Below are 23,931 nucleotides of genomic sequence, written 5' to 3'. Positions count from 1 at the left end.
CCGTGTCTGCGTGGGTTTCACCCCCACAACCCAAAAAGATGTGCAGGGTAGGTGGATTGGCCACGCTAAATTGCCCCTTAATTGGAAAAAATAATTGGGTACTCTAAATTTAAAAAAAAAAAAATGAAACATGCTCTGCAATATGCCACTCAAATGTGATTTTAAATTGAAGCACAATAATATATAATAATAATAATCTTTATTGTCACAAGTAGGCTTACATTAACACTGCAATTAAGTTACTGTGAAAAGCCCCTAGTCGCCACATTCCGGCGCCTGTTCGGGTACAAGGAGGGAGAATTCAAAATGTCCAAACCACCTAACAGCACATCCTTCGGGACTTGTGGGAAGAAACCGGAGCACCCGGAGGAAATCCACGCAGACATGCCAAGAACACGCAAACTCCACACAGACATTGACCCAAACCTGGAATCGAACACGGGACCCTGGCACTGCGAAGCAACAAGGCCCATCACCATGCCACCACAATAGGGTGGAAGTGTGGGCTTAAGTAGGGTGCATATACACTCATCGAAAATATTCATAATTTGGTAATATCAGGCAAAGTCAGGACAACGTATTGGCGTGCAAATACGTGGCAAACTTATTACTCTGCAATTAACAGTCTCCAAAATAGTACCTTGTACTGAAACACACAGAGAAGGCCAGACAGCATAGAATCATAGAATTTACAGTACAGGAGGCCGCCATTCGGCCCATCAAGTCTGCACCGGCCCTTACAAAGAGTACCCTACTAAAGCCCACGTATCTAACCTATCCCCATCACCCAGTAACCCCACTTAACATTTTTTGGACAAGGGAAATTTAGCTTGGCCAATCCACCGAACCAGCACATCTTTGGACTGTGGGAGGAAACCGGAGCACCCGAAGGAAACCCACACAGACACAGGGAGAACGCGCAGACTTCCCACAGACAGTGACCCAACCAGGAATCGAACCTGGGACCCTGGAGCTGTGAAGCAACTGCGGAATGTAACAGTAACAGGAAAATCAATACTTTTACCTGCGAAATGCTTGGATGCAAAACAGGAAGCAATTCAATAGCAGATGCGCAGAAAGAGAAGCATAATGAGTGAACACTAAGAAATAAAAGGCATGGAGAGTGTTCATAGAATCATAGGAATGTCAGTGACAGAATTTCTGTGTTTCATTTTACTGCCTGTCAACAGTATGTTTGGAACTTCCGGTTGCGGCTATGACCAGTTAAGTCGCACGTTTGGCTGCTCCTGCTACAAAGGTGTTTTCGGGCCGATTGGAGGGCCCCAACGGCGCTGTAAGGACAAATCCCGGTGGGGGAAGGCTCCCTGAAGAGAACCAGACCAACTTTATGGTCGGTACCCGGAGTGGGGTGGTAAAGAAAGCAACAGCAGCTCCCAAAAAAAAGCGGGGGAAGAAGACCAAAATGGCGGCCGGTGGCGCACCCGAGGAATGGAGGAAATGGGCGGAGGAGCAGCAGGCCGCTCTCCTGCGCTTCTTTACGGAGCTGAAAATGGAGCTCTTGGAGTCAATGAATGCGACGACCACCAGGCTGATGGGAGCCCAGGCGACCCAAGAGGCGTCGATTCGGGAGCTGCAACAGGAGATGACTGTGAGGGAGGAGGAGGCCACGGTCCTCGTGGGAAAGGTAGAGGTGCACGAGGCACTCCACCTGAAATGGCAGAGCCGTTTTGAGGAGCTGGATACCCGAATGAGGCGGAAGAACCTGAGGATCTTGGGCCTGGCAGAAGGCCTGGAGGGGTCAGACCTCCCGGGATATGTAGCAGAAATGCTGAGCTCCCTGATGGGGGCAGGGGCCGTCCCTTCGCCCCTGGAGCTGGAAGAGGCCTACAGGGTCATGGCTAGGAGGCCAAGAGCAAATGAGCCCCCGAGGGCGGTGCTGGTGCGGTTCCAGCGACTCAGCGACCGTGAGAGAGTGCTGGAGTGGGCCAAGAGGGAAAGGAGCAGCAAGTGGGAGAATTCGACGGTGAGGGTCTACCAGGACTGGAGTGCGGAGGTGGCAAAGCGGCGGGCCCGGTACAACCGGACGAAGGCGGTGCTACATGCAAAACGGATCAGGTTCGGAATGCTGCAGCCAGCGCGCTTGTGGGTCACCTACAGGAACCAACACCACTATTTTGAGTCCCCAGAGGAGGCGTGGGCCTTTGTACAGGAAGAGAAACTGGACTCGAATTAGACCCAGGGGATACTTGGCGGCCGTAGCCGCTCGGGTACTTTCAGCTGAATTCTTTGTTTGGATTTTGAACTCTTGCTGTGGTTTTTCTTCTGATGTTTTTTCCCCCTTTGCCAACTTCCCTTAGTTATTGTTATTGTGGTTATTCATGGTTATTTATGGTTATTTATGCTGTTTGGTAGAGGGCGACTGTTAAGTACATTGTTATTTGTTATTTATCTGTTATTTATAATGTTAAGTTGGGGAGGTGGGACGGGGGGGAGAGCAGATCGGGGATATGGGCCCCTAGGGGGGGGGTTCTTTTACAGGCATGGACGGGGACGGGGGTGGAACTGAAGATGGCGGGGTGGGGTGTGGCAGGGCGAAAGCGCGGGCTTTCCTCTGTTTTCCCGCGCGCGGGGCAGAGGAGGGGGGAGGGGAGGAGTGCGGGGCGTGGCTAGCAATGGCGACCTTTCCCGCGCTGGAGCGGGGCCAGGGAGGAGTGGCAAGTGGGGGGAGGCCCCCCCCCCCCCCCCCCCGAGCCGGGGGGAGTCGGAGTGTGGCAGGAGCAGCCGGGTCAGCGTGAACCAGCTGACTTACGGGAGTACGATGGAGGGTACATCGCGGCTAGGAGGGGTCCTAGCCTGGGGGGGGGGGGGGGGGGGGGGTTAGGGAGGGACACCGGGTTGCTGCTGAAAAGACCAGAAACGGGAAGTGGAGGACTGGAGAGGTGGGGGGAGGGGGACATCGCCATGGGGAGCGGGTCAGAAGGGGAGGGTCGACCCGGGGCGAGCAGGGAACAGGACATGGCTAATCGGCAGGGGAAGGGGGCGGGTCGTCCCGCGACCCGGCTGATCACTTGGAACGTGAGGGGGTTGAATGGGCCGGTCAAGAGATCAAGGGTATTCTCACACCTGAAGGGACTGAAGGCTGATGTAGCAATGTTACAGGAGACCCATTTGAAGGTAGTGGACCAGGTTCGCCTGAGAAGGGGGTGGGTGGGACAGGTGTTCCACTCTGGATTGGACGCAAAGAACCGGGGGGTGGCGATTCTGGTGGGAAAGAGGGTGTCGTTCGTGGCGGAGGAGGTGGTGGCGGATAAGGAGGGTAGGTATGTGATGGTGAAGGGTAAGCTGCAGGGGGAGAAAGTGGTGATGGTCAACGTATATGCCCCGAACTGGGATGACGCGGGTTTTATGAGGCGCCTATTGGGCCTCATTCCGGGACTGGAGGCAGGGGGCTTGATCATGGGGGGGGACTTTAACACAGTGCTGGACCCCGGGCTAGACAGATCGAGCTCAAGGACCAATAGGAGGCCGGCAGCGGCAGAAGTGCTGAGGGGGTACATGGAGCAGATGGGAGGAGTAGACCCATGGAGGTTTGGTAGGCCGAGGGCGAGGGAGTATTCCTTTTTCTCCCACGTCCATATAGAGTGTACTCCAGAATCGATTTCTTTGTGTTGAGCAGGGGGCTGATCCCGAGGGTACGGGAAGCTGAGTACTCGGCCATTGCGATCTCTGATCATGCACCGCATTGGGTGGATGTGGAAATGGGGGAGGCGCGGGACCAGCGCCCGCTGTGGCGGCTGGATGTGGGGCTGTTAGCGGACGACGAGGTGTGTAAAAGGGTCCGGAAGAGCATTGAGAGCTATCTGGACTTGAATGACACGGGTGAGGTGCAGGTGGGGATGGTCTGGGAGGCCCTGAAGGCAGTGATCAGGGGAGAGCTGATCTCCATAAGGGCGCACAGAGAAAGAAAGGAGAGGCAGGAGAGGGAGAGGCTGGTGGGGGAGCTATTGGAAGTGGATAGGAGATATGCGGAGGCACCAGAGGAGGGGCTGCTGGGAGAACGGCGCAGCCTGCAGGTCAAGTTCGACCTGCTGACCACCAGGAAGGCAGAGACGCAGTGGAGAAGGGCACAGGGCGCGGTCTATGAGTATGGGGAAAAGGCGAGCAGGATGCTGGCACACCAGCTTCGCAAACGAGATGCGGCTAGGGAGATTGGGGGAGTGAAGGAGAGGGGCGGGAAGGTAGTGCAGAAGGGGCAAGAAGTGAACGGGGTCTTCAGGGATTTTTACAAGGAGTTGTATCGGTCTGAGCCGCCGACGAGGAGAGGGGGAATGGAGGACTTCCTAAACAAATTGAGGTTCCCAAGGGTCCAGGAGGGGCTGGTAGAAGGGCTGGGGGCGCCAATAGGGCTAGAGGAGCTAGTCAAGGGAATAGGTCAGATGCAAGCGGGGAAGGCGCCGGGGCCAGATGGGTTCCCGGTGGAATTCTATAAGAAAAATGTGGACTTGGTGGGACCGGTACTGGTACGAGCCTTTAATGAGGCGCGAGAGGGGGGGGTTCTGCCCCCGACAATGTCGCAGGCTCTGATCTCCCTGATATTGAAGCGGGATAAAGACCCCGTGCAGTGCGGGTCCTACAGGCCTATCTCGCTTCTGAACGTGGATGCCAAGTTGCTGGCAAAGATCCTGGCAGCTAGAATAGAGGATTGTGTGCCAGGGGTAATCCATGAGGACCAGACGGGGTTCGTGAAGGGGCGGCAGCTCAACACGAACGTGCGGAGATTGCTGAATGTAATTATGATGCCGGCAGTGGAGGGGGAGGCTGAGATAGTGGTAGCGCTGGACGCGGAGAAGGCATTCGATAGGGTGGAGTGGGAGTACCTGTGGGAGACGTTGGAACGGTTTGGGTTTGGGGAAGGGTTTATTAAGTGGGTGAAGTTGCTCTACTCGGCCCCGACGGCGAGTGTAGTGACAAATGGGAGGAGGTCGGAGTATTTCGGGCTCCACCGAGGGACCAGGCAGGGATGTCCCCTATCCCCCCTACTTTTCGCACTGGCGATTGAACCGTTGGCGATGGCACTGAGGGGTTCAGGGGGGTGGAGAGGACTGACTAGGGGAGGGGAGGAACATCGAGTATCGCTGTATGCGGATGATCTACTGCTGTACGTGGCAGACCCAGAAGGGGGAATGCCGGAGATAATGGAACTATTAGCAGAGTTTGGGGACTTTTCGGGGTACAAACTAAATTTGGGCAAAAGCGAGGTTTTTGTGATACACCCGGGGGACCAGGGAGAGGGTATTGGGAGACTCCCCTTCAAGCGAGCAGGAAAGAGCTTTAGGTACTTAGGGGTGCAGGTGGCAAGGAACTGGGGGACCCTCCACAAGTTGAACTTTTCCAGGCTGGTGGAACAGATGGAGGAGGAATTTAAGAGGTGGGACATGGTACCGTTGTCGCTGGCGGGGAGGGTGCAGTCAATCAAAATGACGGTCCTCCCAAGGTTCTTGTTTTTATTTCAGTGCTTGCCCATCTTCCTCCCTAGGGCCTTCTTCAAAAAGGTGACGAGTAGCATCATGAGCTACGTGTGGGCGCATGGCACCCCAAGGGTGAGGAGGGTCTTTTTGGAGCGGAGTAGGGACAGTGGAGGGCTGGCACTGCCCAATCTCTCGGGGTACTACTGGGCGGCAAATGTGTCAATGGTGCGCAAGTGGATGATGGAAGGGGAGGGGGCAGCTTGGAAACGAATGGAGAGGGCGTCCTGTGGCAACACAAGCCTGGGGGCCCTAGTAACGGCACCATGGCCGCTCCCCCCCACGAGGTACACCACGAGCCCGGTGGTGGCGGCCACCCTCAAGATATGGGGGCAGTGGAGGCGACATAGGGGGGAAATGGGAGGTCTGTTGGCGGCGCCAATAAGAGGGAACCATAGATTCATCCCGGGGAACATCGACGGGGGATTTCAGAGCTGGTACAGGGTGGGCATACGGCAGCTGAAGGACCTGTTTATAGAGGGGAGGTTTGCGAGCCTGGGAGGGCTGGAGGAGAAGTTTGAGCTCCCCCCGGGAAACATGTTCAGATATTTACAAGTGAAGGCATTTGCTAGGCGGCAGGTGGAGGGGTTTCCCCTGCTCCCCAGTAAGGGGGCGAGTGATAGGGTGCTCCCGGGGGTCTGGGTCGGAGGGGGGAAGATATCAGACATCTACAAGATAATGCAGGAGGCGGAAGCAGCATCAGGGGAGGAGCTGAAAGCCAAGTGGGAAGGGGAGCTGGGAGAGCAGATAGAAGACGGGACGTGGGCGGATGCACTGGAGAAGGTCAACTCTTCCTCCTCGACGATCAAAATGAACGTACTGCCCAGGTTCCTCTTCCTGTTTAGATCCATTCCGATCTACATCCCCAAGGCCTTTTTCAAAGCGCTGGACAAACTCATCATGGCGTTCGTATGGGGGGGTAAAAATGCTAGGATCCCAAAGAAGGTCTTACAAAAAACAAAAACCAGGGGAGGGCTAGCCCTCCCGAATCTACAATTCTACCACTGGGCAGCAACAGCCGAGCGAGTAAGGGGATGGATCCAGGAGCCAGAGGCTGAGTGGGTGCGTGCGGAGGAGGCCTCCTGCATGGGAACCTCCCTCCGGGCCCTCGCCACGGCAGCACTCCCATCCCCACCCAAAAAACACTCCAGCAGCCCAGTGGTGACAGCCACCCTCCAATCCTGGAACCAACTGCGGCAGCAACTTGGCCTGACCAAAATGTCGAACAGGGCTCCCATCTGCAACAACCATAGGTTCACACCAGCACTGACTGACGCCACCTTCAAAAGGTGGAGGCAGGACGGGGGGACACTGACAGTCAGGGACCTATACACGGACGACAGGATCGCAACACTGGACGAACTGACAGAGAAATTTCAGCTAGCTGGGGGGAACGAGCTACGGTACCTGCAGCTCAAAAACTTCCTACGAAAGGAGACAAGGACGTACCCACAACCGCCACGACAGACACTACTGGAAGACCTACTGGACGCAAGTATCCTAGAGAAAGGGAACTGTAGTGACATGTATGACCGACTGGTAGATAGGGACGACACCGTACTGGACGCAACAAGGAGGAAATGGGAGGACGACCTGGGGATGGAGATAGGGTGGGGACTCTGGAGCGAAGCACTGCATAGGGTCAACTCCACCTCCACGTGCGCAAGGCTCAGCCTGACGCAACTAAAAGTGGTACATAGAGCCCACTTAACAAGAACCCGTATGAGTAGGTTCTTCCCGGAGGTGGAAGACAGATGTGAACGGTGCCAAAGAGGCCCGGCCAACCACGCCCACATGTTCTGGTCTTGCCCCAGACTCGTGGAGTACTGGACAGCCTTCTTCGAGGTTATGTCCAAAGTGGTGGGAGTGAGGGTGGAGCCATGCCCGATAGTGGCGGTCTTCGGGGTTTCAGAACAGCCAGATCTATTCCTGGGGAGGAGGGCGGACGCCCTTGCCTTTGCCTCCCTGATCGCCCGCCGTAGAATCCTGTTTGGCTGGCGGTCAGCAGCACCGCCCAGAGCTGCGGACTGGCTGTCCGACCTCTCGGAATCTCTCCAAATGGAGAAAATCAAATTTGCCATCCGAGGGTCGGACGACGGCTTCCACAGAACGTGGGAGCCATTCATGCAACTGTTCCGGGACATATTTGTGGCCAATGTACAAGAGGAAGAATAGTCGGGGGAAGGTGGCGGGAGGGGGGGGGGCTACAGGTTCGGTACGGGGGTTCGATGGCTAGCTAAGGCCCAAAACCAAACTAAATAAACATGTTGAGGGGGGGGGGGGGGGGGGGGGGGGGGGCGGGCGCAGTTACCACTACGAAGATGCTTACCTGTAAATATGTATGTTAATTTTTGCGTGTTTGTTTGTTTTTTTTTTTTTTTGTTCTTTTTCTCTCCTAACAATTTGTAATTTGTTCAATATAAAATATGAAAACTGAATAAAAACATTTATAAAAAAAAAAACTCTTCCTCCTCGTGTGCGAGACTGAGCCTCATTCAATTTAAGGTGCTGCATAGAGCTCACATGACGGGGACAAGGATGAGCCGGTTCTTTGGGGGTGAGGACAGGTGTGTCAGATGTCTGGGAAGCCCAGCGAACCATGTGCATATGTTCTGGGCATGTCCGGTGCTGGAAGGGTTCTGGAAGGGGGTGGCAAGGACGGTGTCGAAGGTGGTGGGGTCCAGGGTCAAACCAGGATGGGGGCTTGCGATCTTTGGGGTCGGGGTAGAACCGGGGGTACAGGAGGCTAGGGAGGCCGGAATACTGGCCTTTGCGTCCCTAGTGGCTCGACGAAGGATATTAATTCAATGGAAGGACGCGAGGCCTCCAAGCGTTGAAACTTGGATTAACGATATGGCTAGCTATATTCAGCTAGAAAGGATCAAATTTGCCCTGAGAGGGTCGGTACAGGGATTCGCCAGGCGGTGGCAACCTTTCCTTGACTTTTTAGATCAGAGATAGACGTTCGGGGTCGTGGCAGCAGCAACCCGGGGGGGGGGGGGGGGGGGGGGGGGGGAGGGGGGGGGGGGGGAGCAGCAAGGGTCGTGGGGGGACATGCACGACTGTAACGCGGGCAAGTCTGCTCGCTGCTCATGTCTGAAACTGAAGGCTGCCTTGTTTGTTAAGGTTGCCTGGGGGGGGGGGGGGGGGAGGACTGGTGCGCGCGAGAGGGCGGGCGAGGGAGGGACATTTGCCTAGAGGGATTGTGTTGTAAATAATTTAAAAATTAGTAGGGGTAAATGTCTGTATGGAAAAACTCTTTCAATAAAAATTATTTTAAAAAAAAACCAGTATGTTTGAATGTCAGAGGTGGGTGCTTTTATACCCACAAAGTACAATAAGTCTAGCAACATTCCGTTTAAGAGTTTAAAATTAAAGGAGGTTATTCCAGAGGGAGGCAGTGGCATAGTTGTAATGTCAGCAATCCAGAAACCCAGGCTAATGTCAGTCCGGGGACACATGTTTGAATCCCACCACAGCAACTGGTGGAATTTAATTGCAATGAATAAACCTGGAATTAAAAGCTAGTCTCAGTGATCATAATAATGAAACCATTGTCGATTGTATCAAAAACCCGTCAGGTTCAATAAAGCCTTTTGGGAAGGAAACCGGCTATCCTTACTTGGTCTGGCCTACATATGACTCCAGACCCAAAAGCAGTGATTGACTCTGAAGTGCTTTCTCAAATTGCCTAGCAAGGAAATCTGTTAAATTAAATGGCTACAGAAAACTCAATAAGTAATAAAACTGGATGGACCCCCGGCATGGGAATAGACAGCCCTGTCGATTCTGCAAAACTCTGCTTACTAAGATCTGGGGACGTGTGGAAGGAGTGCTGACCCACAGTCTAGGTCAAACAACAATCCTATATACTCATACACACAATCATGTGACAAATTGAGGGTTTTAGGAATATTGGCATCTAAATATTGGGAAAATTTAAGAGTTAAAATCCTGTTTAACTGCAGTAGTCATATTTTTTAAATAGGATTTTGTTTTGTTAAAGCCTGGGAGCTACTCGGAGCCTTAGGTGAAATTGACCAAAGGAATGTAGTTTTCAATTTCAGCTAATTCACTATGGTTTGACTGGGGGAAGTCCCTGGGATGCAAAGCACTTTGCAGCGGCAGAGTTCATTTGTTTTTCAGCTTGGGGAGATGGTGTCTTGCTGAGTGGAGCTAAGGAATGCAAAGAGGCAGTTTTGGACAAGGCTTTTGGGAGAGAAGAGGTGAAGTCTGATCTGTCTGAATATTGAGTCTGCAATTCTCTCTCAGTAAGATAGTTATAAAAGAGTAATGATATTACAAACAGAACCATCTTGTCTGGGGTCGAGGAAGATGCTGAAACCCGCCAGGTGAACCAGCTTTTTGAAGATATTCAGCCAGAGTCTGAAGGGCTTCTAACAGCAGCCAAATTTGTATTATAAAGCAAGTAATACTCTATGCCAGATTGATTTTCAGGCGGACTGAGAGCTGTATGTTTATTTTCGTGTTATTCAGTGGGGAATGGAGTAGTAGTGTTTAAGGGGTAATTGTAAGCTGTTCCTTTTTGTCTGCGCAGTTAAAGAGTTTAAGATTGTATTCACGGGGCAGCACGGTGGCTCAGTGGTTAGCATTGCTGCCTCATGGCACCGAGGTCCCAAGTTCGAACCGGGCTCTGGGTCACTGTCCGTGTGGCGTTTGCACATTCTCCCCGTGTTTGCGTGGGTTTCGCACTCACAACCCAAAGAAGTGCAGGGTAGGTGGATTGGCCATGCTATATTGCCCCTTAATTGGAAAAAATGAATTGGGTACTCTAATTTAAAAAAAATTTTTTTTTAAAAGATTGTGGAATCATTCTTTCCACACGGGGTTTCGGTCCAGTATCCGAGCCACTGTTGGGCTCTGGTCTGGGATTGTAATAATCACACCTTACAGACAATGTCCCATGCCCCCATGATGTGCCTGGTTCCACTGGCAGGACAGTTCCAGCAGAGGTGAAGACACAATGGTATACAGTTTGGTGGGTGATACCTTTGAGTGATCAACATCGACTCTGGCCCCATGATGTCTCAAACATGGGCAAGGATACCATTGGTGCCACAGACAACCTACATGTCAGCTGATGAATCAGTTCACCTCTATGTTGAACACTACTTGGAGGGAGCACTGAGGGTGGCAAGGTCATCTAGGTTGGGGACTTCAATGCCAATCACCAAAATCAGTAACAGCACTACTGACCAAGCTCACAAAGTGCTAAAGGACATGGCTACAGGATTGGATCTATGGCAGATAGAGATAAAAACTGATTTGGCATCATTCTTACTGTCACAGATGCATCTGTCCACAAAACTATTGGTAGGAGTGACTGCTGCACAGTCAATGTGAAGAATAAGACCACCCCACCCCTCCTCCTTCACATTGAGGATACACTCCATTGTGTTCTGTGGCACTACCACCGAGCCAAATGGGATAGTTTTGAACAAATTTAGCCACTCACAGCTGGGGATCCATTAGGCACCCATGGGCCATCCGCAGCAGCAGAGTAACTTCAGGGCCCAGCATATTCACAACTCACAACATCGGAGAGAGTGCAGAAAAGATTCACCAGAATAGTTCCAGGGATGAGGAATTTCAGTTTTGACAATCGATTAGAGAAGTTGCAGGAAAGAAGGCTGAGTGGAGATCTAATAGAGGTGTTCAAAACCATGAGTGGTCTGGATCAAGTACGGTAGCATAGTGGTTAGCACAATTGCTTCACAGCTCCAGGGTCCCAGGTTCGATTCCTGGCTTGGGTCAATGTCTGTGTGGAGTCTGCACGTTCTCCCCGTGTCTGCGTGGGTTTCCTCCGGGTGCTCCGGTTTCCTCCCACAGTCCACAGACGTGCAGGTTAGGTGGATTGGCCATGATAAATTGCCCATAGTGTCCAAAATTGCCCTTCATGTTGGGTGGGGTTACTGGGTTATGGGGCTAGGGTGGGGGTGTGGGCTTGGGTAGGGTGCTCTTTCCAAGAGCCGGTGCAGACCCGATGGGCCAAATGGCCTCCTTCTGCACTGTAAATTCTATGAATTCTATGAAAGTAGATGTTGAGAAACTGTTCCCACTTGTGAAAGGATTGAGAATGAGAGGGCATAGATTCAAAGGAATATGAGAAGCAAAATACCTGCTACATGAGAAAGTTAAGGTCAGAAATGTACTGTCTCAGAGTGTGGTGGAGACAGGTTCAATCAAGGCACTCAGAAGGGAATTAGATTGATATCTGTAAGGGAAGAATGTGCAGGGTTATGAAGAGAAGGTGAGAAAGTGCACTGAGGGAATGACTTATTTGGAGAGCCGATGCAGACATGATGGTTTGGATGGCCTTTTACGCTGTAACAATTGTGATTCTGAGTTTTCATGTCCAGGGTGAAAGAGTTGGCTCGAATTCTATAGTCTTTTTGTGTTGCGCCATCCTTAAACAAAGGAATAAGTCAATTAACTGAATGGCTGTTATGTCCATATTTAATGAGGGACTCACTTGAGACTTAAGACTGTCTGAAGTTCAAAATGCCAATGGTGGCATGATTTCCAACAGCAACTTTAATAGTCTGTTCATGTCCAAATTAACAGACATTGCAAAAAAAAAGATGAGATTGATTCCAAGGGTGCAGACCACCCCACCCCAATGATTGATCCAATCTCGGGTTTATAATATTTTGCCTAATACATTTCATGATTATTCATTTTGCACAAGACAAATAGACAAAGTAAATTTTTGGCTTGTATTTACTGTTTTGAAGTTGAAAGTAGAGATGGGAAGGGAAGGGAGGGAAGGATTGTAAGAAGTTAATTTTTTAGTGAAAGTGCCCCCAGGAGAACAGACACCTGCTCCTAGCCCACTATCCTGCCTGCTTTGGACTCTCCAGCACCATTTTCCATCACTTCTGTGCTTCGTATTTTCTATTCTGTCCCTGATTCCCTTGCGACACAGGTCTCCCCGTTCATTAAAGTTCCATTTTCCCTGCCTCTCATTCCCCTTTCTCATTCCAGTTTGTTCTGGCTTCTGTGACTCTTGCAAACAGTCAAAATATTTGAATCAAATATCTTTTTCACAAGAGGTCTGCTGTATCTGATTAGGTATTTTGTAGGTTTGGTCATAGAATTTATAAAGATAATTTAGGTTAGAAAATACAAACAAAAGGCTGCTTGTGTGGTTGTAGAGAAGTCTTTTGTTAAATTTTCAATGTTTCTAAAATGAAGGTTAAAATATCTTGCAGAGTCATTTTGGATTATTGTCCACATGATGACAATTTAGCAAGCGTCATTTCAGCCGTTACTCAGCCTAAGCTGTCACCATAGCAGCAGAGTTTATGCAATACCTTTTACTGACTTCACAATAGCACTGAATAATGAAAAGAAAATTGCAATCTGCAAATTGGTCACGATTTTAAACAGAAAGATGTTCACATTTCCAGTCCAGAAAATTCAGCGGCAAAGTCAGGATACCTTCAGTAGAGGACTCTACAAATCATAAATAGTCAGGCTCTGACCGAGAGATGAAATATTGACCTGATAAAATTGACCTGTCAGTAAAATGAGAAGGTGGAGAAGGGGCAGAGGATGAGTGTGGGGAAGGGGATGTGCAGCTGAGGGCGCAGGAGTGGAAAGGGAAAGCAGAAGTGACAGAGAAGAAAAAGCTAGAAATTAAAGAGGGAGTGGGGGAAGTAGAGAGAAACCAGGGAGGGGACAGGCAAGGAAAATGAGATGAGCTGGGAAGGGGCTGGAAAGGGAGGATAGATAATATTGAAGGCATTTTTCCTGCACCAGTTCAATATGGAATCACCTGATGCTTTCCGTCCCGTCTCTTCCCCCCCCCCCCCCCCCCGCCCCTTGCCCAAAAATAGCGCAGCCAATATCAGGGGGGGAGAAAAGGAGGTCTGCAAAATAAAATTATGAAAAACACGACCTTTTCAAAGACTAATAATATACTGGAACAACTGACTCAATCTTTGCTGCCATCTGCAGGCCCATTTGATGTTTGCACCAGCAATATAATGTTATCACTATCCAGATTATGCTAAGCACCGGTTTTGGATCACTGCCTCTTTTAATCTTTTCCCTCCTCATCTTGCACACCTTGGCTTCTCTTCTCACCCCCCCTTCCCTCCTGCCCCTTCACGTTTCATTCCCAACCTCTGTTTCACTCCATCCATGATCCTTGAACGTGTCTCCCCATACCCCATTTTCACCCTTACTGTTTTTTCCTTATTCGTCTCTTCACCGTTATCCATTTCTCATCTCCCTGAATCTCATCCTCACCTTCCTCCCACTCCCAGAATGCCTTCCATTGCCAGCAACACTAACATCACTCATTCATTCCTTCAATCACCAGTTTCTCTCCCCTCATCATCTGCTGTATCCAGTCCCCTCTCCTGTATGCCTCTTTTCTTCCTCTCCTGAAAAGTGCCTCGGGGTCTTGATGCCCATGTAAAATGGGGAAAATCAAAATCTTTACATCACAGGGGGCATGTGGCCCTTTGTATCTGTGCCGGTTCTGAAGTAATTTATCCAGATCCATTGCCACATCTCTCCCCATAATCCTGCACATTCATTCTTTTCAATTAACAATCCAATTCCCTCTTGAAAGCCACAATTGAAGCAACCTGCATCACACTCTCAGGCAGTGTTTTCCAAATCCTGACCACTTGCTGAGTGAACGTTTTTTCATGTCACCATTGCTTCTTTTGCCAATTAACTTAAATCTGTGCCAGCTTGGTCTCAATCCCTTTACTAGCAGACCTAAGGGTCAACTTTATCATGGCCAACCCACCTAACCTGCACATTTGTGGACTGTGGGAGGAAACTAGAGCACCCAGAGGAAACCCATGCAGACACGGGGAGAAGTTACAACTCCACAAAATCCCTCAAGGCCAGAATTGAACCCGGGTCCCTGGCGTTATGAGGCAGCATTGCCAAGTTATGTACCACTGTGCCGCACTTAAACATTTATTCAAAAAGGGAGGAAGAAAGCAGAAAACTATTGCCCAGTTAGTTAAATAACTGTCACAGGGAAGAAGTTAAAAGCTAATATTAAATAAGTTGTGGAAGGGCACACGTTAATCAGGCAGAGTCAACATAGCTTTGCGAAAGGGAAATCATGTTTACCAACTTATTGGTGTTCTTGGAGGAAGTAGCATGGGCTATGGATAAAGGGGAATTGGTGGATGCACGGGTACTGTACTTTGATTTTCAGAAAGCATTTAATAAAGTGGCATATCAAAGGTCATGATGAAAGTTAAAAGCCTATTGTACAGGAGTAACATATGACATGTATAGAAGTTTAGTTGGCGAACAGGAAGCAAAGTGTAGACATAAATGGGTGTTTTTGAGGTTGGCAAGAAGTAACGAGTAGTCTGCCACAGGAATTAGTCCTCGGATCTCAAGGGATGGGTGCCAAATTAGCTGATGACACAAAGATAGGTAGGAATGTAACTTGGGAAGAGGACATAAAGAGGTTACAAAAATATATAGATAGGTTAGGTGAGTAGTGTTATGGGCCAGGGTTTAGAAAACTCCAAAGTAGATGATGAAGTTTACCTGACCTACAACTTTGCATAGATTTTGGTTATGAGGAGCACAAGGGCCTACTTCCAGGTGTTATGCAGCAGAGACTCTTAAGTATTTAAAAACAAAACTATGCGTATTCTGTGAATTCAGTTAACATTTTATAAACACACAGTAAACATTTTATCATCAACTACCAACACAACTACCCCCCCACAGATACAGTACTCTATATGTAACCCTTAATAACTTTCCTAACAACATCCATAAGCCAAACCCCCTTTTTAACAAAGCAGTAGGTATAAATTCTTTACACAAGATAGTTATCACTTTTAAATTATTATGTGATCGGGATACCTTTTGACATAGAGAGACAAAATGAACCTTACTTGTCTGAATTCAGCTTTCAACTGCCTAAAACAAAAGTAAAACACAAAGCCACAAACAGCTTCTAGCGCAAAACGAAAGTAAAAGCCAGAGACACAACCCAGCTCCACACACACAATTGCATCACTACAGCTATTTGATAAACACCCATTTCTTAAAGGTACACTTCCATGACAGTAGGCAAAGATCTGGCAAATGGAGTATAATGTGGAAAATTTGACATTGTCCATTTTGGCAAGAAGAATAAAAGAGAAGCACATTATCTAAATGGTGAGAGATTCCGGAGCTCTGAGGTATAATGGGGGGATCTGGGCATCGTATTGCATGAATTGCAAAAGGCGAGTCTGCAGGTACAGTAAGTAATTAGGAACAGTAATAGATTATCATTTATGCTTCAGTTAAACAGAGCACAAGTGAGACGATATCTGGAATACTATGTACAATATTGGTCACCTTATTTAGGAAGGATATAAATACATTGGAAGCAGTTCAGAGATGGTTTACAGTCTACTACCTGGAATGGATGGGCTGCGTATGAGTAAAGCTTGGACAGGCTAGTCTTGTATCCATTGGAGTTTTGGGGTCAAGGCTTAAAATAAGGAGGTCACCCATTTAAAACGTAGGGGAGGCGAAATCATCTCTCTCAGACAGTCATGAATCTTTGGCACTCGCTTCCTGAGAAGGCAGTGGAAGCAGAGCCTTTGGACATTTTTCAGCCAAAATAATTAAGAATCTTGCTGGGCAAGGGGGACAAAAATTATCGGGTGTAGACGGAATGCAGATTTACGGTCACTATCAGATCATCCATAATCTTTTATGGTGTTGAAGGCTCGAATGATCAAATGGCTCATACCTGCTTCTTTGTTCGTCAGTTAGTTTACAAATGTGTTCACTTTCCTTAATGAACCTGCATTTGCCCAAGTGACAATTAACTTTGTCCCAAATACAGGGCAGCACGGTGGTGCAGTGGTTAGCACTGCTGCCTCAAGGCGCCAAGATCCCAGGTTTGATCCCGGCTCTCCTGATTACGTGTGGAGTTTGCACATTCTCCCCGTGTGTGTGTGGATTTCGTCCCCACAACCCAAAAAGATGTGCAGGGCAGGTGAATTGGCCACGTTAAAATTGCCCATCAATTGGAAAAATTAATTGGGGACTCTAAGTTTCTTTTTTAAAATTGTCTGAAAATATCACGAAAAGCAAACAAAGAGAAAACGCAGAAGCCGTCAGCGACACCTAAAGAGCGGGTGAAAAGGGAAACTGCAGGCAGTCAGTAGCATCTTCTCTAAGAGCGGGCGAAGAGTGTTGTAGGCAGTAACCACCTCCAAAAAGAGTTATCCAATCCAGTCTGTGACTCCAGATCAATTGGTCATGTTCTTCGAGAAATCAAAGTATAACATCACAGGAAAGGAAAGGAAACTGAATGGTTGCTGGATATTTTATCTGCAAAACTCATGTAATTTAAGGTTTTATTACTTGTACTAGCAGTAGATTATTGGCGTTCTTCGAGGGAGTAGCATGGGAGGTTATTAATTACAAATGAACTTATACATAATAAAGATGGCAGGGCAGGTGACGTGTTGGGACTCCGTAGTCACTACGTCCATCATTGCCCATATTGATTACCCATGTTAATGACTGCTCTAATTTACTGATTCACACAGTGCGCTACATTACCACTACATTTTGTAGCCCAACAACTCGCACTAATATTTGCTGTCTGTCCATTGTTTCTTAGCTCAACCCAAACAGATTCTGCATCTTGACGCGAGATCCTTGCTCACTAATGTACTGATCTCGTGCCTAATTATCAGTGCTACCTCGCCTCCTTTTACCCTCAGCATATCCTTACAAAATGACCAATATCTGAATATTCAGTTCCCAGTCCTAGTCACCCTGTAGCCATGCCTCCATAACGGCAATTAAATCATATCCATTTAACGAGAACCAGTCACAATCTCTCAGAATTAGGATGCTTACCAGCAGGTGACACTGCTGTGAATCCTGAGATTGCTACTTTTGAGGTCCTGCTTTTGAATTAATTTCCTAACTCACTAAAATCACATCTCAATTCCCAGCTATGCTATGGGATGCTGTTGGCTAGTGTGGATTGAGAAAATAAATTGAAATATTTGCCGTTCGACAAGCAACTAATTACTGAGCTATTGCCCTTCCACTTTTATTCCTCCCCCCTTGTGCAGCTGAGTCAACTGTGGTACTTGCTGCTCTCCTGAGGGACCAGCACCTCACCAGTATCCAAATTGGAAAGTCGGTTAACAAGATCAACTCCGAGAACTCCTGCACTAGCTGGCTGATTCGCTGAGACTGCCTGGCGGTCACCCATTCCCTCTCTGCCTGCACGCTCTTAACTTGCAGTGTGACCACCATCCTAAATCTACTGCCAAGTAGATCTTGGCCTCACAGATACGCTTGGTGGCTCCTGCTGTGGCTCGAGTTCCAAAACCCAGAGCTCAAGTTCTTACAGCCAACGACACTGCCTGCAGATGAGTTTGTCTGGAAATATGGTGCATCCGCGACTCTTCATATGCCACAGGGAGCATAGAACACTTGGCTGAGCTGTCCTGCCATAATATTACTTTGAAAACTATTCATTCTGAGTATAACGGATCAATCAGCTTCTTCCACTGCACCAATGTAATAACCAAATGCTGGAGGGTGAGCAAGTTAAAAAAAAGGAAGGAACATCTCCTTCTCCCGAACTCCCTCACTCACCAAAGTCTAAGCTTTTCGCTCAGTTCAAGCTGCACAGAGTTTCAGAAGGGGAAGGACCACTGGTACCAACGGCACATGTAGAAATTGGAAAGAGGTTCTGCAGAGGGAGTATGAGCAGCTGGAGACTAAATTAAAGAACAGAATCTCAAAGACCCTAAGTCTATTAGACATAGAAGTCCACTGATTCTGCTCTGCCATTCAATGGGATCCTGACATATTTAATATGATAATCCTCAACTCCACTTTCCCACCTTATCCCCAGAACCCTTAATTCCCTTCCTGATTAAAAATCTATCTATCTATCAGCCTTAAACATGATTCACGACCCTACAGCCCTCTGTGGGAAAGAATTCCAGAGATTCATGAACTACAGAGAAGAAATTCCTCCTCAGCTCTGTCTGAAATGGGTGACCCTGAGGTTAAGCTGACTGGCCTGTAGTTGCTTGGCTTAACTTTATACATTTTTTGAACAAAGGTGTAATTCTCCAATTAAGGGGCAATTTAGCATGGTCAATCCACCTAACCTGCACATCTTTGAGTTGTGGGGGCGAAACCCACGCAGACATGGGGAGAATGTGCAAACTCCACATGGAGAGTGACCCAGGGCCGGGATTCGAACCCAGGTCCTCAACGCCGCAGTCAAAGTGCTAACCACTACGCCACATGCCGCCCCTAACTAGCACTTCTTAAATGGCAGCTCATTGTCCAGTTACAGTTTTGCCTGTCAACCTTTGAATGCAACTGGTTCAGGTAGGCTCCGTTCTTACCCCGTTAAAATTGGCTTTCCCCAGTTAACTATTCTTATTCGGACTTGTTTGCTGTCCTTTTTCCATTGGTAACCTGGACATTGTGATCATTGCCCCCTAAATGTTCCTCTGCTGACATTTAATCTGTTTGGCCCACCTCATTCCATCTGTGTCTCCCTTTTTGTTGGACTGGAAACACACTGTCGAGTATTCTCCTGAACACACTCTCGGAACTCCTTCACCTCTCTGTCCTTTACACTCCTGCTATCCCAGTCTATATTTAGATCATTAAAGCATTATAAACATTCTAAAATCTTGCATGTCTCTCTAATTTTCCTGCAAATCTGTCCCTCAATATCTTTCCCACTTGTTGGTAACTGATGGACTACATCATGCAACAGAATTGGATCTTTTATTCCTTCACTCCAGCCAAATAAATACTGCCTCTGGAACATCTCTCTCCGGTAACCACACCCCCCCCCCCCCCCCCCCCCCCCCCAACCCCCCCTCCCCGGTACCATCTTTCCAGTTATACATTCATCTGCTTTATCCTGTTTCTTTATTCAATTGTATGTGGCATTGGGAGTAATCACAAGATTACTATTTCTGAGGTCCTACTTGCTAATTTCCGGTTCTTAAATTCTGATTGCAGGACCACGTTGCTCTTTCAGCCGATATCACTGGCACCAACAGGGCCCTGAACCGCTTCCACCTAGCGAATAACATCGAAAAATAGACTCGGTAGTCAAACAAGCTGATTGCTATTTGAAGAATCATCTCTCTCCAGCACTGTAATGTCCTTATCATACCGCCAACTATGGGTCCCTTGCCCTTTTTTCTTTCTTTCCCATCTTTCTTGAACACCTTGTATCCAGAAATATTTAGTACTCAGTACTGGCTTCTTAGAACTAGGGCTGCAGAATGGTTGCAACATCATATTTCCACTTAAGAATCTGGGCCTGCAACACCCCAAATTTATTTACCACACTTGGCATATTTACATATATGCATAGTAATCCATTCAGACTTCATTACTTTCTTCCGAACCAACATAATAACTTAATACTTCCTACTCTTTTGCTCTATGTCTGTCACAATATTCTATCATATTGGTGTTCATCTCTCCTATTACCTCCTGGTTTACACACCCATCAAGTCAGTTTAAATCGTCCTGTTAATATTAGAACTAGAAATTGAATGCAGCTTCATTTTGGTGCAAGCCGTTCAGCCTGTACAGGCAACATCTCCCCATAACCAATCCCCAATTTCCCCGGAATATAAAGACCCCCCAACCCCGCCTCTCTCTAGCTATGCTTTCGTAGAATCACAGAATCCCTACAGTGCAGAAGGAAGCCATTCGGCCTATCGGGTCCACACCGAACCTCTGAAAGATCACCCTACCTAGGCCCACTCCCCCGGCCTATCCTTGGAATCCCATAACCCTACCTAACCGTTGGACATTAAGAAACAATTTAGCATCTTCAATCCACCTAACCTACATATCTTTGGACTGTGGGAGGAAACCGGAGCACCCGAAGGAAACCCATGAAGAGACAGGGAGAAATTGCAAACTCCACAGTCACCCAAGGCTGGAATTGAACTCGGTGCTGAGGCAGCAGTGCCATGGTGCCGCCTGTTCATCTGCATCAGCCTCCTATTTTTGTACTAACTTAGACATGGCACTGTTAGTAATTCAGGCATTAAAACAGAAATGTTGGACAAAAGGTGCATTTTGACTTAAAGCGTTAACTCTATTCCTCTGCTAGGTGGTTATTTTTTTACTAGCGCAGACAAGCTGGGCCGGGCGGCCTTTTCTGTGTAGACCTCTATGCCTTTTGTCTCTGACTCCACAGATGTTGCCAGTCCTGCTGGGTTTATCCAGCATGTTCTGTTTTTAGTTTGGACTTCCAGCATCTGCAATATTTTGCTTTTATTTAAATAATCCAAAGATACTTTTTATATCCTACTTGCTAATGTCCTCCTTAACTCCCTAAATTCTGACTGCAGGACCACATCCTTCTTTCTGCTTAATCCATTGGTATCAATGTGGACCATGAATGCTGGCTGTTGCCCCTCCCCCCATCAGGATGCTCTGTAACTACTTGGGACATCCTGGACTCTGGAGAAGCTATATTCCATTCTGGATTCCTGTCTACAGCTGCAGAAATGACCACCTGTTCCCTAACTATCAAAGCTCCTACCTCCCAGGCCAGCTCTTTGAAAGAGCTATCTAATTAGCCCCACTGCCCTGTTTTCTCCCCCTCATTTGGTAAATTTATTTTTCTTTTAATACTCTTGCGCAAGTTAGCAGTGAAATTGCTTCCATCACCCCCACCCATTTCAGGTAATGTATTCCAGATCTTACCTTGATTTATGCAACTAAATTTCTCCACATCTAACCCCCATCACCACCACCACCACCTCCAAGCCCCCAGTGCTTTTGCCAATGTCTCCTCTAGTTACCAACCATTATGCCAGTGAAAATTGTTTTACTTATTTACTTGTTTCTAAGGAAAACAAACCTAGCTTCTCTGACCTCTCCACAACTTGCAGCTCTGTTCTCAGTCCGAACTTAAACATTAACAGACGGCACTATTTTTCCTTTGCTTCCATCATTACCCTTATAATCCAACTACTTTGGATGTTATTTGTAAAATTTTAAATATTTAAAATACAAATTCCACCAGTTTGAATTTGGCAAAACTGTTCAATCAAGGCTGATCTTTTCTACTTAAACACATGCTACTCCACTCTTAAGAAACATTTGCATTTTAGGTAGCAACAGAGACACGCACACTTTAAAAAAGAACTCTCATTTATCTGGGAACTTTTCCCATTGTATACTGCCCCCAATGTGCTCTACATCTAATTAAATACTTTTCAACTGCCACCATTGTTATAATGTAGGTGACATGCCAGCCAAATTTCACGGAGCATATTATATTTTATTGTAAGACATTAAACTTAAAAACACATCATTATTTCAAAATAAGATGAACAGCAAAGACAGCTTTATATTCTCTCGACGTTGTTCTTGTCAATTATTATATAAAGATCACAACCCTCCCTCACCTTGGTGGCAGATCTAAATGATAAACTCATTAATGACAACCATGGAAACGCATCTTATCAGATCTAGGTTTGCTAGGATACCCTTCATTTGCAAATAACACTAGGAGGCAGGAGGTTAATTCAGCTGTTAAGTTATAGCACCAATAAACGTTCTATGAAATTGTATACATTTACAGTCAGTTATTCTTACCATGGTTGCTGCTGATTCCAGGGCTGAGTGATGAATGGACCAACTCTTTGGTTTGAGGATGCAATGTATCCCTTCCCTGTCGCAGGCTCATTTTTCCTGGAGTCGCCAGCTGAGATTCATCACTATTCGTTACTGAAGCTATCATGAGCAAAAAATAATTATTGAGTTAGAAATCTGGTTTGTTTTCTATTCAATAAACAAGTTTTTAGGCACAGGAAATTTCAGTAAGGCATGTATTTTGAAACAACCGGCATTTATCACACTTCAGGAGTGAGCAAACAGAAAATAAATTCACTCAGTGGCTGCTGTAAACAACATTAGAACCAGCAAATGCACACTGCACAACTAAAACAATCAAGATAATTAGGTCACATTGCATATTACCAACATGCAGGAAGAATATCTGGGCAAAATTTAAGCGTTTAATTTGTTGAAATGTGATGGGACTGCAGCAGTTCAAGAAGGCAACTCATCACCACCTTCTCAAAGGCAACTAGGGATGGTCAAAAACACTGACCTGGCCATTTACGCCCACATCCCATGCATGAATAAAAAAAGATGGATGCATATCACATTTTGGAATATAAAGTGCCGAATTCATTCACAAATAATTAAAATCAATTATGAGCTTCAACATTAAAATGAATCTGACAATGCATTATCCTCCATCACAACTATACAAATTTCTATTGAGCTGGTTATCTTCAGTGTTTCTACGATGGTTATCTTAAATATAAATGGCAGTGAATAGTGAAGTTGCATTTTTATATCAAATTCTGATTCTGATTTTAGACCACAATTTGAAAACTTTAAATTTCTTTCAAGATGAGCTTCCCCGGACTAATGCAAACTGCTCCCTACCCCAATGCCATCAAACAATCAAGCAGGAAGGAGAGTAAAACTCAAATCTTCCCCGTCTGTTCAGTTGAGGCAGCTACAACTGCAACCCATGAATCCATTAGAAACTCATGAAAATTTGGCACATTATTTATAATAGATTCCTTATACAAAGTGCTGCAAAGAAATACCGACAACAAAACTTTTTAGTTTCAAGATAAGCAATGCCATCTGAAGCTGCAATAACAAACTGCACTAATAAACAACACTGCCCACTCTAAAAGCTACAAGATGTATCAGAAAACATTTACCAGTTTGTTTTCACGTGGTCTTTGGGGCTAAAGAAGCGTGAATGTTTGCATTCCTTAGATCAGTGTTTTTCAAACATTTTTCCCCCCGGGATCCACTTTTACCAACCAGCTGACCTTCAGGACCCATGCCGGCCATTCTTTGCAATCCACGCTGGCTGACCTTTGTGACCCATGTCAGCCGACCTTCACAACACACCACTTTCACTTATCTTTAATGCAACAGGTGAGCCAGCTTGGTCCTCACAATCTCACTCCAATCAGGTTCACAGGAGGAGGGTAATGCACATAACAGATGCAGAGTTCAGCTGGTTCCTTTGTGCTGTCTTCACCTTTGTGAGGACAGAAAATCCAACCTCGAATATGTAGGTCGTTGTGAAGGGCAATAGCAATAAAATGTTTGTTCTATTCAGCACTGGATTCTCCTCAGAAACACTACTTCAGCTGACGGGGTCTCAAACTCAAAAAGGATTTTTCACTCACATCTTCGCTTTCAAAATCTGAAACTTCTCTAGAAAGTAGTGACAAAAACTGATCAGCGCAGCCAGATGTGACTGAATAAGGCATGCCAGTCTATTTACAGTTCCCTTGCTAACACTGTTTTCTTCGATGTGTCAAAGATACAAAAGTCTGAGAACATGCACTAACAGATTCAA

General features: G+C 47.2%; 1 protein-coding gene across 3 annotated transcripts in view; it reads right to left on the bottom strand.

The window, feature by feature from the left end:
• Nucleotides 1-23,931, bottom strand: part of osbpl8 (oxysterol binding protein-like 8) — a 350,856-nt gene that overhangs the window by 176,759 nt on the left and 150,166 nt on the right. For 2 of the 3 annotated variants that reach the window (XM_038780245.1, XM_038780246.1), the window contains exon 5: nt 22,131-22,268. In XM_038780245.1, coding sequence (XP_038636173.1) covers nt 22,131-22,268 — 138 coding nt within the window. Of the gene's footprint in view, nt 1-22,130; nt 22,269-22,647; nt 22,688-23,931 lie in introns of those variants that run through there. The other variant, XM_038780247.1, reaches the window with a different exon arrangement.

The sequence above is a fragment of the Scyliorhinus canicula genome, chromosome 20 (assembly GCF_902713615.1).
Source record: "Scyliorhinus canicula chromosome 20, sScyCan1.1, whole genome shotgun sequence".
Lineage (NCBI taxonomy): Eukaryota > Metazoa > Chordata > Chondrichthyes > Carcharhiniformes > Scyliorhinidae > Scyliorhinus > Scyliorhinus canicula.
This window is presented reverse-complemented; position numbering and strand designations above follow the sequence as displayed.